This window comes from Ranitomeya imitator, chromosome 2, assembly GCF_032444005.1.
Source record: "Ranitomeya imitator isolate aRanImi1 chromosome 2, aRanImi1.pri, whole genome shotgun sequence".
NCBI classification, from domain to species: Eukaryota; Metazoa; Chordata; class Amphibia; order Anura; family Dendrobatidae; genus Ranitomeya; species Ranitomeya imitator.
Window position 1 is genome coordinate 244,623,595 of NC_091283.1, and position 17,040 is coordinate 244,640,634.

At 47.8% G+C, this 17,040-nt stretch overlaps 1 protein-coding gene across 2 annotated transcripts in view; it reads right to left on the reverse strand.

Annotated features, from left to right (window-relative positions):
* LOC138662869 (zinc finger protein 250-like) overlaps positions 1-17,040 on the reverse strand; it is a 72,854-nt gene that overhangs the window by 14,923 nt on the left and 40,891 nt on the right. For both annotated transcript variants that reach the window (XM_069748856.1, XM_069748855.1), the window contains 5 exons: positions 8,911-9,060; positions 8,602-8,781; positions 8,396-8,519; positions 8,215-8,312; positions 7,926-8,016 (listed from right to left, as the gene is read on the reverse strand). In XM_069748856.1, coding sequence (XP_069604957.1) covers positions 7,926-8,016; positions 8,215-8,312; positions 8,396-8,519; positions 8,602-8,781; positions 8,911-9,060 — 643 coding nt within the window. The remainder of the gene's footprint in view (positions 1-7,925; positions 8,017-8,214; positions 8,313-8,395; positions 8,520-8,601; positions 8,782-8,910; positions 9,061-17,040) is intronic.

The following is a 17,040-nucleotide window of genomic DNA, read 5'->3' on the forward strand; positions in this document are numbered from 1 at the left end:
ACTGACCACACCACTGCTGCCTGTGTACCCCTGGAACCAATTTAAAATTGCCTACAGCCATGTGTTATTATTTTAGGCCTTCGATGCCTGTCTGCGGTGACTCCTTCCACTAGGCCTCCACTGACCACACCACTGCTGCCCGTGTACCCCTGGAACCAATTTAAAATTGCCTACAGCCAGCCCAATTTTTTTATTTTAGGCCTTCGATGCCTGCCTGCGGTCCATTCTTTCAACTACTACTACACTGACCAGGGCACTGCTGCCCGTGTACCCCTGGAACCAACATCAGAAAATATAAAAATAAGTATTTTGCTTACAAAAAAGAAAATACTGGAGAGATATCAAATGCAGACATTTTAACATTAAAAACAAACACACAACTAAAATCTGGTACAGTACTAAAAATGGCCACCAGCTACAATTACTTTCTCCTACAAGTAGTTAACTGAAAGGTTTTTTCAATTGAAAACACACATATGGCATCCACCGAGTGTTGTCCTGTCGCGTCTTCTTTATATTATTGCCGAGAAGATGCAAAACAATGAAAATAATAAAATCATTAATTACCAAAATAATAGAGAAAGTCAACACTACATTGCAAATAAACATTCATTCCAAATAAAGAAGCAGGGCGCGTCCGAGGGTGAGTATATACCTAATAAGAATATAATCACCCTCGGACGCGCAATGCTTATTTCCAACAGCCTTCCTTCCTAAGAATCAGCCCTTCCGTGGTGTAGAGAGACGTTGTGTTACACTCCAAGGTGTTCCCCAGGTTGCCTTTCCTGAGCTTCGATCTTCCGGCTCTCGTTTAGTAGTTGTTGGAAACTACGCTGCATTAGGCCTTCAAATTGGGTATGGGGTGTAGAGAGATGGTGTGTTCCACTCCAAGGTGTTCCCCAGGTTGCCTTTCCTGAGCTTCGATCTTCCGGCTCTCGTTTAGTAGTTGTTGGAAACTACGCTGCATTAGGCCTTCAAATTGGGTATGGGGTGTAGAGAGATGGTGTGTTCCACTCCAAGGTGTTCCCCAGGATGCCTTTCCTGAGCTTCGATCTTCCGGCTCTCGTTTAGTAGTTGTTGGAAACTACGCTGCATTAGGCCTTCAAATTGGGTATGGGGTGTAGAGAGATGGTGTGTTCCACTCCAAGGTGTTCCCCAGGTTGCCTTTCCTGAGCTTCGATCTTCCGGCTCTCGTTTAGTAGTTGTTGGAAACTACGCTGCATTAGGCCTTCAAATTGGGTATGGGGTGTAGAGAGATGGTGTGTTCCACTCCAAGGTGTTCCCCAGGTTGCCTTTCCTGAGCTTCGATCTTCCGGCTCTCGTTTAGTAGTTGTTGGAAACTACGCTGCATTAGGCCTTCAAATTGGGTATGGGGTGTAGAGAGATGGTGTGTTCCACTCCAAGGTGTTCCCCAGGTTGCCTTTCCTGAGCTTCGATCTTCCGGCTCTCGTTTAGTAGTTGTTGGAAACTACGCTGCATTAGGCCTTCAAATTGGGTATGGGGTGTAGAGAGATGGTGTGTTCCACTCCAAGGTGTTCCCCAGGTTGCCTTTCCTGAGCTTCGATCTTCCGGCTCTCGTTTAGTAGTTGTTGGAAACTACGCTGCATTAGGCCTTCAAATTGGGTATGGGGTGTAGAGAGATGGTGTGTTCCACTCCAAGGTGTTCCCCAGGTTGCCTTTCCTGAGCTTCGATCTTCCGGCTCTCATTTAGTAGTTCTTGGAAACTACACTGCATTAGGCCTTCAAATTGGGTATGGGGTGTAGAGAGAGGGTGTGTTACACTCCAAGGTGTTCCCCAGGTTGCCTTTCCTGAGCTTCGATCTTCCGGCTCTCGTTTAGTAGTTCTTGGAAACTACACTGCATTAGGCCTTCAAATTGGGTATGGGGTGTAGAGAGAGGGTGTGTTACACTCCAAGGTGTTCCCCAGGTTGCCTTTCCTGAGCTTCGATATTTCGGCTCTCGTTTAGTAGTTGTTGGAAACTACACTGCATTAGGCCTACAAATTTGGTATGGGGGAAACATTGGCGCATCTGCGGTCCCTCCTTCCTCTAGGCCTCCACTGACCTGTCTACTGCTGCCCGTGTTCCCCTGGAACCAATTTTAAATTGCCTACAGGCAGCCCAATTTATTATGTTAGGGCTTCGAAGCCTGTCTGCGGTCCCTCCTTCCACTAGGCCTCCACTGACCTGTCTACTGCTGCCCGTGTACCCCTTGAACCAACATCATAAAATAAAAAAAAAAGTATTTTGCTTATAAAAAAGAAAATACTGGTGAGATATCAAATGCAGACATTTTAACATTAAAAACAAACACACAACTAAAATCTGGTACAGTACTAAAAATGGCCACCAGCTACAATTACTTTCTCCTGCAAGTAGTTAACTGAAAGTTTTTTTCAATTGAAAACACACATATGGCATCCACCGAGTGTTGTCCTGTCGCGTCTTCTTTATATTATTGCCGAGAAGATACAAAACAATGAAAATAATAAAATCATTAATTACCAAAATAATAGAGAAAGTCAACACCACATTGCAAATAAACATTCATTCCAAATAAAGAAGCAGGGCGCGTCCGAGGGTGAGTATATACCTAATAAGAATATAATCACCCTCGGACGCGCAATGCTTATTTCCAACAGCCTTCCTTCCTAAGAATCAGCCCTTCCGTGGTGTAGAGAGACGTTGTGTTACACTCCAAGGTGTTCCCCAGGTTGCCTTTCCTGAGCTTCGATCTTCCGGCTCTCGTTTAGTAGTTCTTGGAAACTACACTGCATTAGGCCTTCAAATTGGGTATGGGGTGTAGAGAGAGGGTGTGTTCCACTCCAAGGTGTTCCCCAGGTTGCCTTTCCTGAGCTTCGATCTTCCGGCTCTCGTTTAGTAGTTGTTGGAAACTACGCTGCATTAGGCCTTCAAATTGGGTATGGGGTGTAGAGAGATGGTGTGTTCCACTCCAAGGTGTTCCCCAGGTTGCCTTTCCTGAGCTTCGATCTTCCGGCTCTCGTTTAGTAGTTGTTGGAAACTACGCTGCATTAGGCCTTCAAATTGGGTATGGGGTGTAGAGAGATGGTGTGTTCCACTCCAAGGTGTTCCCCAGGTTGCCTTTCCTGAGCTTCGATCTTCCGGCTCTCGTTTAGTAGTTCTTGGAAACTACATTGCATTAGGCCTTCAAATTGGGTATGGGGTGTAGAGAGAGGGTGTGTTACACTCCAAGGTGTTCCCCAGGTTGCCTTTCCTGAGCTTCGATCTTCCGGCTCTCGTTTAGTAGTTCTTGGAAACTACACTGCATTAGGCCTTCAAATTGGGTATGGGGTGTAGAGAGAGGGTGTGTTACACTCCAAGGTGTTCCCCAGGTTTCCTTGCCATTGCTTCGGTCTTCCGACTCTCGTTTAGTAGTTGTAGAAAAGTACACTGCATTAGGCCTACAAAATGGGTATGGGGTGGAGAGAGATGGTGTGTTACACTCCAAGGTGTTTCCCAGGTTGCCTTTCCTGAGCTTCTATCTTCAGGCTCTCATTAAATTGTGGTTAAATGGAACAACTGCATTTGGCGTACTAGTTGGTTTGGGGCCTACTATCGGTGTCTGCCACTCCTTGCTGTTCTCCTGGTTTCCTGTCCTGAAATTCCATTTTCAGGCTCTCGTTAAGTAGTTGTTAATGTTAGACTGCATTTGGCCTACTAGTTGGGTTGGGGCCTACTATCGGTGTCTGCCACTCCTTGCTGTTCTCCTCCACTGAACAAAGCTGTGCCGCCTGTTTACTACGGTTGCCAATTTTGAACTGCATTTCGACTACTTACTGATTTGGCCCTACTCTCTGTGTCAGCCTCTCATTCCAGTTGTCCTCCACTGCAATGCCCCCTGGTTATTCCTGTGTTACCAATTTTGAACTGCATTTAGCCCACTTTATTCTTTGGGCCTATATCTGTGTTTCCACTTCATCGTGCCCATTGCCCAGCCAGTGATAGATGAGTCTGCTGGTACATTGACCCATAACGCAACATTCCCCGTGCATGCTACACAACAACATTGTGACCCTGCTGAAAGTCAGGTTGCTCTTCCCGCATACCATACCACCTTACACGGGGACAAAGAGGAAGGTGCAGATGAAAGTGCAGGTTCCTTCATCAGGTGGGGGGAGGAATACTAGTTGGCGACGTCACTGGCACAGGGCCTCTCATAGTACGCAAAAGTGTTGCTGCCGGTGGGAGGCGCCCCCGCCGTGCAAACACACCGCTGTACTTTGAGGGGCCCTGTGCCAGTGCCAATGCCAACAAGTGGGCCCCCCCTGCTTGCTCAGGATCACAGCACTTGCAAAGTTGAAATACTTACCTCTCCCTGCTCCACTGCCGTGACGTGGTCCAGATTTCCTGGGCCCACTAATTACTTGAACCAGCCCTACCCCACACAACTTTAGCCAAATGACCCCCAATTTCAAATGCCTTCCAATTATTATAAGGTAAATTACGCTTGACAAGCTTCATTAAGAAGAATGGATGGTTTTTACATTAAAATGGGCACTCTAGGTGTTTTCCTGGCCCCCACTCACTGCCGACTATGCTGCCCCATTGACTTGCATTGGGTTTCGTGTTTCGGTCGATCCTGACTTTACGTCATAATCGGCCGATTTCACTCGACCCGACTTTTGAGATAGTCGGGTTTCGCGAAACCCGGCTCGACTCTAAAAAGGTCAAGGTCGCTCAACTCTAGTCACCACCTTTTTCTAACGCTTCGTCTTGTGCCGGTCCGAACAGGAAGTTCCCCGCACATGGCAAAGAGCAAATCTTCATCTTTGCCTGAGTATCTCCTGGCCAGCATTTAAGCCATACGGCACGGCGTCCTGTGTTGGCTAAAGCTGCTGATTTTGCTGCCAGTCTAGCTGAGTCAATGATGCTTCAGCTAGAAATACTGCTGCTCTCATGGTTGGTATTGCCTCTAGGAGAGTTTCTCTGGGAACTTTTTGTTCTACCTGTTCCTCCAGGTTGTCTATCCAGATTTTAAGGGATCTGGCTACACAAGTGGCTGCGATAGCTGGCCTTAGTGCCCCTGCTGAGACTTCCCATGCCGTTTTCATGGAACCATCCACTTTTCTATCCAGCGGTTCTTTTAGAGAACCTAAATCCTCGAATGACAGGGAGGATTTTCTGGCAACTTTTGAAATTGCCACATCAATCTTCGGGGCTCTATCCCAAGATGAGGACGCCTCCTCTTCAAAAAGATATCTTCTCTTTAGGGAAGTGGTTATCTGGGACATTTTTTCCAGTTTTTGCCATTCCCTTTTAATCAGTTCTTGTAGCTGATCAATAATAGGGAATTACCTCCGTTTTCTCTTTTGCAGACCACTGAACATAAGTTCTTGGGCTGTCTTTTTAGCCTTCTCATCTACCAGCTCCATGGTAGAGCGAACAGCTTTTATAAGCTTATCCGTAGCCTCCGCTGGAAATGCGTCTTCCTCCTTTGAGCTACTATGTGAGCAGCGGGCTGTATCCGAGTCCCCCTCTGACTCCGAGGAATCTCTTTGGGATGCTACTGAGGGGCTGGATCTGTCCCTAGATCTGGCATCTGTGTCAGCTGTCTGCAATGCTTTTACAGACCTCTGATTGGATCAGTGATCTTAGACTCTCTGTAAAGAAGGGTGTTTCCTCCGCTACCGTCTTGTTAATGCAATCCTGACACAGATTTTTATTCCAGGATGGTTTTAATGCTTTTTTGCATAAGGGACATTCCTTGTTTTTAGCCTTTGATTTACACTTCTTGGGGACCTCCTATACTCCACCCCCCAATGTATGTAAGAAAAAGAGGGGAGAGACGGAGATAAGAGAAGAGAAAAGAACAGACATTAGCGTGCTAGACTTTCCCGCAGTTCACTCACCACTCAGACGCTTTCAAAGTACGGGTACCGGATCCGGAGGTTGGCTGGTTTTCTCCCTGTCTCCCAATGAGACTAGGGACTCCTCCTTGGTATGGCGATCCATCCGTACACTGTCCGAGCGGCTTCTGCTGCTGCCATGGCGGATCTGGCTCTTCTCACTTGAGCGAGACCGCCTCTCCTGTACCTCTTGCTGTGGCATCAAATGTTCTGGTGAAAAGCTCTCCATCATACACACTACCACGTAACAAGAGTAGTTACCCTCAACCTGGTCTGGTTTAGTGACACAGCGCAGCACTTCTGGCTCGTTTAAATGGATTCACTTCCTTTTTTTTTTTTAATGAATCACCTGGTTGATCTTGCCATTACTGGTCGCTTCAGTAGTCAGGTGCATGCGCGCTCCTGTCATGATTTGATTACCTGGCTTCCGGTGCTCATAGATGCATTCAATCACCTGGTTGATCCTGCATCTGCCGGCCGCTAGCGCAACGCCTGTATAATTATGTCAGAGCGCGCTCCCGGCAACCACTTCCGGTGCGGGCTATTAGATCCACCATTCACCTTGTTGATCCTGCCTCTGCCCGAATACTGCCATCGGGTCCTGAGTGCGCACCCGGCCCTTACTTCCAGTGCGTGTGTGACACCGATCCAGCGATGTCTTCACTTGTAACCAGGGTAAACATTGGGTTACTAAGCGCAGGGCCGCCCTTAGTAACCTGATGTTTACCCTGATTACCATTGTAAATGTAAAAAAAACAATCCACTACATACTTACATTCCGGTGTCTGTCGCGTACCCCGGTGTCAGCTTCCCTGCACTGTGTAAGTGCCAACCGTAAAGCAGCTTTACAGCCGGCCGGCGCTGACACAGTGCAGTGAAGCTGACGCCGGGGGACGCGAAAGACACCGGAATGTAAGTATGTAGTGTTTTTTTACATTTACAATGGTAACCAGGGTAAATATCGGGTTACTAAGTGCGGCCCTGAGCTTAGTAACCTGATGTTTACCCTGGTTACAAGTGAAGATATCGCTGGATCGGCGTCACACACGCCGATTCAGCGATGTCAGTGGGTGATCCAGCTACAAAATAAAGTTCTGGCCTTCTAGCTCTGACCAGCGATGTCACAGCAGGATCCTGATCGCTGCTGCCTGTCAAACACAACGATATCGCTATCCAGGACGCTGCAACGTCACGGATCGCTAGCATTATCGTTCTAAAGTTGCTCAGTGTGAAGGTACCTTTAGAAGTGCTGCTGGCAACAGCTGTGTCAGTCAGCGATCTTGTTATAAGGTAAAAAAAAACAGATAAGGCAGGTTAGGGTTAGTGCTATAGTTAGGGTTAGTGTTGGGGCTAAAGTTAGGGTTTATTCCAAAGTTAGGGTTAGGCTAAAGAATTAAGCTTTTCTCAATTGTCTCCCCAATAATTTGGTCACGTCAGTGTTTTCGATTTCCGAAAAAAAAAAAAAAAAAAAAATGGCCCATCAGTATTATAGTGCAAACAAGGCTTATGCACTTTTATGTTCTGACAGTGAAGATAGCGCAGTGCCGGATGGGGATGTGGATTTCGAGGGCTTTAGTAGCAGCGACAGTGATAGCTCAGAAATGAGCAGTGATTCTGGTCCATCCTCACACACAAGGACAAGTACAACAAGGACAAATAGCGCTTCTGGAGAAATGTCTGCAACTCAGGGAACAATACCCAGTACTGGTGCTGTCCCTAGTGCTCGTGAGTTGGCGCACACCAATGTCCAAGGGGCTTTGCCTCTTGATGTAGCATTTCCCAGAGGAGGATTCGGCTACTCCATTCATCCCTAATTTTTTTGCCATTCCTGGTATAAATGTGGAGGTGGAAAATTTTGGACCAATCAATTTTTTATAATTTGTTTGACAGAGCTTGCTAGAGCATATTGTCCTACAAACAAATTCATGTGTGTCCCAATTCATCAGCCAGAATCCATGGTAATCATGGTATTATGGCTGGACTACACCACCGATAAAGCAGCCACAGCCGGTGATGAGAAGAATCTGTGACCTCTCTGCATTTAGTGGTTACTACTCACCTGGGTAGCCATATGTGGGAATCTCCTCTTTACACCGCTCATCCCCCCTAACATATGTCTCTGTAGTATTAATATGGGTCAGATCTTCACCCTGAAACAAATATTATAAAAGTCACCGACAGATGGAGAAGTCACATCTATGATCGGCTCTAATCCTGCCATCTCCACCGTTCTCATTACACAAGTATAAAACATATAATACTGGTGGATAAAACAAGACTGAGCACAAGACCTTCACCGGCGTCTACACATCATAGGGGAGATCTCCTGACACCTTCTCTCCATCTACCTGATGATCCTGAGGAGCATTGGGATCTTCTTGCTTACAGTCCTGTGGAAGAAGAGGACGGGGACATCTCTCTGGTGTTGTCCTCTTACTGGATAGATCTGGAGGAAACGCATACAGGGGGTGAATTCATTCTTTACATACAGATAATTATAGGCTGTGTGTATTTAGTCCTGTCTATTACCTGGAGATGTGAGGGGCTGGGGAACCTCCATTATGACGTCGTTGTACAGATCTCTGTGTCCTTCTAAATACTCCCACTCCTCCATGGAGAAATAGACAGCAACATCCTGACACCTTATAGGAACCTGACACATACAATGATACCATCATCCCCCGATCCCTTCATAGTGTTACTGTATAATGTCCCAGCATTCCCAGCAGTGTCACCTCTCCAGTCAGCAGCTCAATCATCTTGTAGGTGAGTTCTAGGATCTTCTGGTCATTGATGTCCTCATGGATCAGGAGGTGAGGTGGAGGCCCCGTGATTGGGCTCAGGGGTCTTCCCCATCCCTCAGACACAGGATCCTGACAGCGATCACTAGAGGTCTTCTTCACCACTGTGTAATCCTGGTAATGGAGAGACACATTAATAAATCTCACTACAGACATTTCCAGAGTTCTCACCTCTCCAGTTCTGTCCATCTGTTATTCCCATAGATAAGAATGATGTAATGTGACGTCATCAGAATCTCTCACCTCTCCAGTAAGCCGGAAGAGGATCTCTAGGGTGAGGTGTAATATCCTCTCCACCATCTTGTCTCTGTCCATATCCATCTTTGATGGGTAAATCAGGAAAATGTTCTTTTGTAGAAGATCTTCACTGAGAGGATTCGATATTGTAGAGACCTGAATGAGAAGATGAGCCGATGTAACATCATAAGAATCCTGTAATAATAAAATTACTGGAGATAATAAGGGAAACATATGTGGAGATTTATTATTTTACAGTATTTAGTTTCCTTCTTTACATCTACTAATAAATCCTATATATTTAGGCCACACACAACAAGCAGTTTCCTCCTCGGAGTCGGCAGCTGAATACGTTTCTCATAGACTCATCTTCCATAACGCTAATTCTCGTCTCATTTACCGACCCTGGAATCAGCATTAGCAATACTGCAGGAGATATTCATTACACACGACATGAGAAATAACTACTTCATGATGAGGACGACATCTTCATCTTCTACTACGGCTCTAGAAACAATATTTGGCCAGAGTCGGTCACTGACTCCATCACCACCGGCCTCTATATGAAGATTTCCCGTCTTCCCCGCACTGTAATCTTCTATCACGTTAGATCTCCGCTCTGATTCACACACAGAAGTTTGAGGTTTTTAGAAAAGATTTTTTGTTTCCACAATCAACGTGGACAGAAATGATCTGATCCCAAAGTCTCCATGTACAGTGATTTATAGGGTTTATTTCTGGGCTTAGGCTTTCCTATATTACAAGAAAAACACCCGAAAAAGCAGATATTGAAATGTTTCTAAAGAAAATTGGCTCCAACAATTCTTGTAAAAAGAAAAAAAACCATAAAAAATCAGAAGACACATTTTATAATTTTTAACATGTTAAACATTTATTAAAAAGAAGTAAATCTTTTTATGCCCCAGAACATAGATGTGCACCGCAGGGACGGCACAGATGAGGCTTCAACAAAAACCCTGGCAGTTTAACCACTTGCTGCTGTGAAAAGCAAACATGGCATCTAAAAATGTGACAGAGTTTGGCTGAACGCCCCAGCCCCCAAGTACTGGATAGTATGGGGCGGCCGAGTTATTACGATACTTACATGCCTAATAATGGGGTCTGGGCTGCAATGTATGAAGGCCTGTTAGGCCAGAGGCAGCGTCCAATAAGTTACCTTTTACCGCCCCGATACACATTAGACTAAAGTTCCATGAAATCACTGATTTCGGGGGTTTGGGCGACTATATAACATATTTGGGGACCTCCCGACAGATGATGTCAGGGCAGAGAAGGATCTGACATCCTGAATTTCAGAGGATAATCCGTTTGTTCTTCCTGTAGATAATCCTCCGCTAGAGGAGTCTGGAGGCGACTCTCTCATACAGACCCCATGACCGTGTATGGCCAATATGGCTCCCTTACTAACCATTCCAAACCCCCCAACCACCATTGCTAAAAGCAAACCCACATTCCAATAAAAAACGTAACTCCAATGTCTTTGGATAATTATGGCCACAGCGGCCAGTTTATTAACAAACAAACAAAAACATTTAAATAAACATTAGCATAATTTTTATGCAAATAATTTGAGGGGAGGTTCTTGGAGCCCACCGGGGAAAAAGTTCTGGCTTCAAATTATTTTGGCAAAAACCAAAAAACGTAAAACACCTCAATTTACCCCCAGCCGTAACAGCAGCTCAGGGGCACCATAATTCCCGTTTTGGGAACAATTAAACCACCACCAGCTCCCAGGGTAAACACCCCGTCCAGAGCCTGTAACCAAAATGCCAGAACACCAAACCCGTTTAACTGTCCGGAATTTCCATCAAATTCCTTCGCCGCTGAATCCGCATAAACTCCAAGAACCCCACCCCCGCCACTGCCACTGTGACAATATATATTAAAATAACATTTAACACCTGCCTAACTAACAACCCTGCTCTAAATCAAAACGCCCCGTTGACCCAACTATAACCAGCCACTCAGAACAAGACCAAAAAAATTGGGGAGGGCGGGTGGGACTAAAATCCTGAACTGCCAGCTAAAAGTGTGCCCAGTTTCCCGCACTTTTACCTATATAGCCCCCACCTCCCTCTCATAACCCCTCCCACCCTACTATTGACCAATCAATGCGGCTATTTTATTTAAAACTGGAGCCCATGACCAAGCACAGTCATGGGGGGCCTCCATTTACTTCGCCTATTCCTGCCCCCTCCTTGACCGTGTATGGCCAATATGGCTCCCTTACTAACCATTCCAAACCCCCCAACCACCATTGCTAAAAGCAAACCCACATTCCAATAAAAAACGTAACTCCAATGTCTTTGGATAATTATGGCCACAGCGGCCAGTTTATTAACAAACAAACAAAAACATTTAAATAAACATTAGCATAATTTTTATGCAAATAATTTGAGGGGAGGTTCTTGGAGCCCACCGGGGAAAAAGTTCTGGCTTCAAATTATTTTGGCAAAAACCAAAAAACGTAAAACACCTCAATTTACCCCCAGCCGTAACACCAGCTCAGGGGCACCATAATTCCCGTTTTGGGAACAATTAAACCACCACCAGCTCCCAGGGTAAACACCCCGTCCAGAGCCTGTAACCAAAATGCCAGAACACCAAACCCGTTTAACTGTCCGGAATTTCCATCAAATTCCTTCGCCGCTGAATCCGCATAAACTCCAAGGACCCCACCCCCGCCACAAACTCGCCGCCCGGACACCTCAGGCCCGCGAGTGCCCCAAAGACACTAACGCTTTTTCAATTCCCTCCTGAATGGACAAGGCCCATAAATCAATCCCCACCTCGTTCAAGTGCACCCCGTCGTCCCTCCAATATTCACCAACACCCGACTCCAAATCAAAGTGCCGAACACATATCCCACCATTTCTGGCTACAAACTTGGCAATTGCCCTGTTCAACTTCACCCGCGCTCTGTTGATACCCTTGACAGATCGCGCACCCCTCCAATTTTTTCGAGGAACAATGTCCGACCATATAGTTAGAACACCGGGGAAGGCCGTCCACAAACGGAGAAAATCGGAACGAATGTCCCGTATCAACTCCCTCACTGGTTTGGAAACTAAATCGTTCCCTCCCAAATGAAAAACCACGATATCCGGTGCTCTATCCAGACGGACCGCACGAGAAAAACAAGGAATCGCCCTGCTCCACACCATACCTCGAAAACCCAGCCACCGAACTACCGCATCTTTCCGGCTGAGACCCAACTGCCTACCGTCCGGCCTGGCATCCGCCCGATGCGCCCCCCAATAGACAAACGAATGACCAAAAATCCAGACGAGATACGGCTCCCGACCTGCAATATACAATAACAGTAACCGTTAACATAATGCCACTTAACGTAAACAAACCAACCATTTTAGTGTCGGATATAGGACTGATAACGGCTTGAGCTCCAACGCCCAATACGCTTGATAACATCCGACCCCAAGCCCAGGCTGTCGGCCTCTGACGCTGCCCCAATCCTGAAGGAATGCGAACCGAAATCGGACCGCGAAAAGCCCAAAACCCTCAAACTTTTATGCAGAATTGCTATAAATTGGAAACGGGACAAGAAGACCCCGTCCTGGTGGCACAACAATGGTCCCGTACGACCCGACCATAAAGACCAATACTCACGTAAACATTGTTCAGGGCACATCAATGACCCCGAAACTTTACCCAACACAACTCTTTTACCAACCCCTGTCTGATCCGTCTTTGAACGACGTATCCAAAAAACGATGCCCCCAGACCAGAAATCCACATCTTGCGCCAATAAACCACCCGCTTGAACCCTGCTACGAGACACCAATTCACCTATCCGTAACGCCCCAAAAAATGCCAAGGAAAAAGCCAAACGAAACAACACCGCTTCAAAATGAGAGCAGCATATATCACCCAGAACACCACCCAAACGTTCAAGCACCTGAAACGAAATAGGCCTGCGCCCATCCACCCGTCTAACATCTCTCCTATAACCCTTCAGTGCCTGCCGCACCAAAAAATTTTTCGTCACATCTACTGAGCCCTCAAGCTTAAAACCGAAAGCTAACCCGGTCACCAACTTGTTTACTTTCGAAAACGACCAACCTGCATCCGCCGCCTTACCCACCAATGACAAAACAGCTAATGACTTGTCTTCGTCAGACACCAATTCCCCCCACTGCGCCAAAGAATTCTGCCAAACATTCCAGGAAGCTTCATAAGACGCCCAGGTCTGACTCGTAACCGAGGCCCGAATCAAACGTCCCGCTCCTCCATAGGTATCTGCCACAAGTGCGAAGGGCATACTGCTCCTGCTGCGTCCGCTTCTGGTGCCAACTCCCGGAAACGCTCCCACTGTAAACGAGATAATGCATCCGCTAACGAATTCTGAACGCCAGGCACATGAACCGCAGAAATCCACGTATTGATCTTCAAACATCTTAAGACAAGTTTTCTCACTAATTTTATTACGGGTGGTGACGATGCCGATAACGAGTTGATCACGGACACGACACTCATGTTGTCACAATGGAATCTGATCCTGCGATTTTCAAACGCGTACCCCCAAATGAATACCGCTACCACAATGGGAAACAACTCCAACAAGGCCAGATTCTTTGTAAAACCACTCGTGTGCCAGCAGTCCGGCCATGCTCCAACGCTCCATTGGCCTGCGCAATAGGCCCCATAACCCACACTTCCCGCTGCGTCCGTGTAGATCTCGCAATCAAAATTACTCACCAACTGCTGCTGCATCAGCGAGCGACCGTTATATTGCTCCAAGAAATTATGCCATACCAACAAGTCGTTTTTGTGCTCCTGCCCAAGTCGAATGAAATGATGCGGGGACCGCACCCCCGCCGTCGCCCTGGACAACCTTCGGCAAAATATGCGCCCCATGGGCATAATCCTACATGCAAAATTCAAACGACCAAGCAGAGACTGTAATTCCTTCAATGTCACTTTCTTCAGCTTAGCCACGCGACTCACTTCCTGCTTCAGCGCCAACAATTTATCGTCCGGAAGCCTGCATTCCATGTTTTCAGAGTCTATCAGAATTCCAAGAAAGCTCAACACCGTACAAGGGCCCTCAGTTTTTTCCCTAGCAAGGGGAACGCCGAAATGGTCCGCTACCCACTCCATAGCCGCCAAAATATTCCTGCACACATTCGAGTCAGGAGGACTTATGAACAAAAAATCATCCAAATAATGAATGACGGATGGAACACCAGCCACTTCTCTAACCACCCATTCCAGAAACGTACTAAAAGATTCAAACAAGGAACACGAAATGGAACAACCCATCGGTAGACATCTGTCTACATAGTAACCGTCATTCCAACACATCCCCAACAACGGGATGCTATCCGGATGAATCGGAAGCAAACGAAAAGCCGACTCCACATCCGTCTTTGCCAACAAGGCTCCTGGCCCGTAACAGCGGACCCAGTGCACCGCCATGTCAAACGACGTATAAACAACTGAACACAACTCCTGCGAAATGCCGTCATTCACAGACAACCCCTTTGGGTACGACAAATGGTGAATTAAACGGAATTTATTCGGCTCTTTTTTGGGGACCACCCCCAACGGTGAGATGATCAGCCCCTCTATCGGCAAACAAGTAAACGGACCAGCCATTCTCCCCAACTCCACCTCCTTCCTCAACTTATCATTCACCACACTTGCTTGCGCCATTGCTGACCTCAAATTCTTTTTTGAAAACGGAACAACGTGTTCTGGAGGAGGGATACGAAAACCCTCCGCAAAACCCCGTGTAATGACACCGGCCTTCTCCTGATCCGGATACCTACTTAGAAAGGGGGCCATCCTTTCCAGCCTCACTGGCGTCTCCCCCTTGACCGGCACCCACTGACGGCTTGCCTCTTGCTTTTTTGAAACATTTGGAAGCCCCATGCGAAACTCCGCCACAATGGGAACACACATGTTTAAATCTGCAGGTGTTCCCAAACTTACACTGGCCCTCATTGAATTGCCAACACGTTCCTGATTTTTCTTTAGCTCCCTGTCCCCCCTGACTACTACCGCTATGTCCCGCCTGTTGTCCGGAGCTACTTCCGCCCCCATGAAAGGACTGCCCGTATCTGCTAGGAGCCATCACTTTTAACCAGAGCCCGATGTCCTTTTGATCCCAGCGTATTTCAGGCCTTACCGCTTTCCTCTGCCTGAACTGTTCATCATAGCGTAACCAAGCCTGTCCGCCATAAGTACGATGCGCTTCACCTATCGCATCAAGATAACAAAATAAACCGGAACAATTCTCCGGGGCCTTTTCACCTATTACGCTCGCTAGTATAGCGAATGCTTGCAACCAATTAATGAACGTCTGTGGTATAAGACGCCACCTCCTCTTCTCTTCTTCCTCTTTCTTACTATCGTCCTTTTTCCCCTTATCAAGATTAAACTTTTCTAATGGCAGCAAAGAAAAAATCTCCACATAATCATCGCGCCAAATCTTTTCTTTTACCTCCTTTTTCAAATGAGCCCCCAACGGCCCCTCAAAACAAACATATACCTCGCCTTTTGCTCTATCATCCAACTTTACCGTATCCCCTTTATTCTTCTCCGTTTGCACGGATACAGACACTCCAGACACTGATGGCGACTGTTCGCCCACTAACAGACTCCCCGAATCCATTGTAGACGAACCCGAAGCCCCGGCCCCAGGTAGCCAAGACCTGGCCGGTGATACCCCCGCTTCCCTCACTGCCCCATTCTGTAAACTACTCAGCAATTGCGACACGCTCAGCAATACATCCCGCAGCGCAGGCTCCAACGCCCCGCTGCTCCCTCCAATGTCCGGCGCCCGCCCACCCGACGCCTGATCACCTCTAACCCCCTCACCATAAGCCCCTCTGGGCGACAAGTCAGAAATAGCATGGTACTCACCGAGCTGCGCAGGTGCTGTGTCCCTGCCAGCCGTGCGTCCCGCATCCCGCCGATCCTCCCCGGCATCAGGTTCTCCGTCCGACCACGATTCTTCGGCACCATCGTGCTGCTCCCGGCCCGCGCCCCTGGCCTCCACATCACCAGGGGGGACCTGAGCGTCAGCTGCTCCACGTTCGACCGACCTTCTCCCGGACCTGGACCGTACTTGCTCCGCCGACCTCTGTTCCCTCTCAGGCTCCCGACCACTCCGCCTGCCAGACAGTGGGGTTCCACTGCCCGCCGCTCCTCCAGAACCGCGCTCGTTTCCTGGTGTCCTCAGCTCAGATGCCGCCTGCACCGCAGCATCCGCCGTCATCCGACCTCCTGCACGCCCTCTGCCTGGCCTTCCTCCTGCCGTCCATCTACCGCCGCTCCTGAACTGCCAGCTAAAAGTGTGCCCAGTTTCCCGCACTTTTACCTATATAGCCCCCACCTCCCTCTCATAACCCCTCCCACCCTACTATTGACCAATCAATGCGGCTATTTTATTTAAAACTGGAGCCCATGACCAAGCACAGTCATGGGGGGCCTCCATTTACTTCGCCTATTCCTGCCCCCTCCTGGAAAGCTGGAATATTTGTGTGTATGGGGGAGTCGGGAGAGATGGCCGTCTGCCAAATGACCGTTCAGCCAACTCTTATCTCATGTGTATGGGGCCGTTAGTGTAAAGGTACCTTCACACTAAGCGACGCTGCAGCGATCCAGACAACGATCCGGATCGCTGCAGCGTCGCTATTTGGTCGCTGGAGAGCTGTCACACAGACCGCTCTCCAGCGACCAACAATGCCGGTAACCAGGGTAAACATCGGGTTACTAAGCGCAGGGCCGCGCTTAGTAACCCGATGTTTACCCTGGTTACCATCGTAAAAGTTAAAAAAACAAACACTACATACTTACCTAGTCTGTCCCCGGCGCTGTGCTTCTCTGCTCTGGCTGTGAGCACAGCGGCCGGAAAGCACAGCGGTGACGTCACCGCTGTGCTTTCCGGCTGCCCGGCGCTCACAGCCAGAGCAGAGAAGCAGAGCGCCGGGGACAGACAGCGGTAGGTAAGTATGTAGTGTTTTTTTTTTTTTAACTTTTACGATGGTAACCAGGGTAAACATCGGGTTACTAAGCGCGGCTCTGCGCTTAGTAACCCGATGTTTACCCTGGTTACCAGTGAAGACATCGCTGAATCGGTGTCACACATGC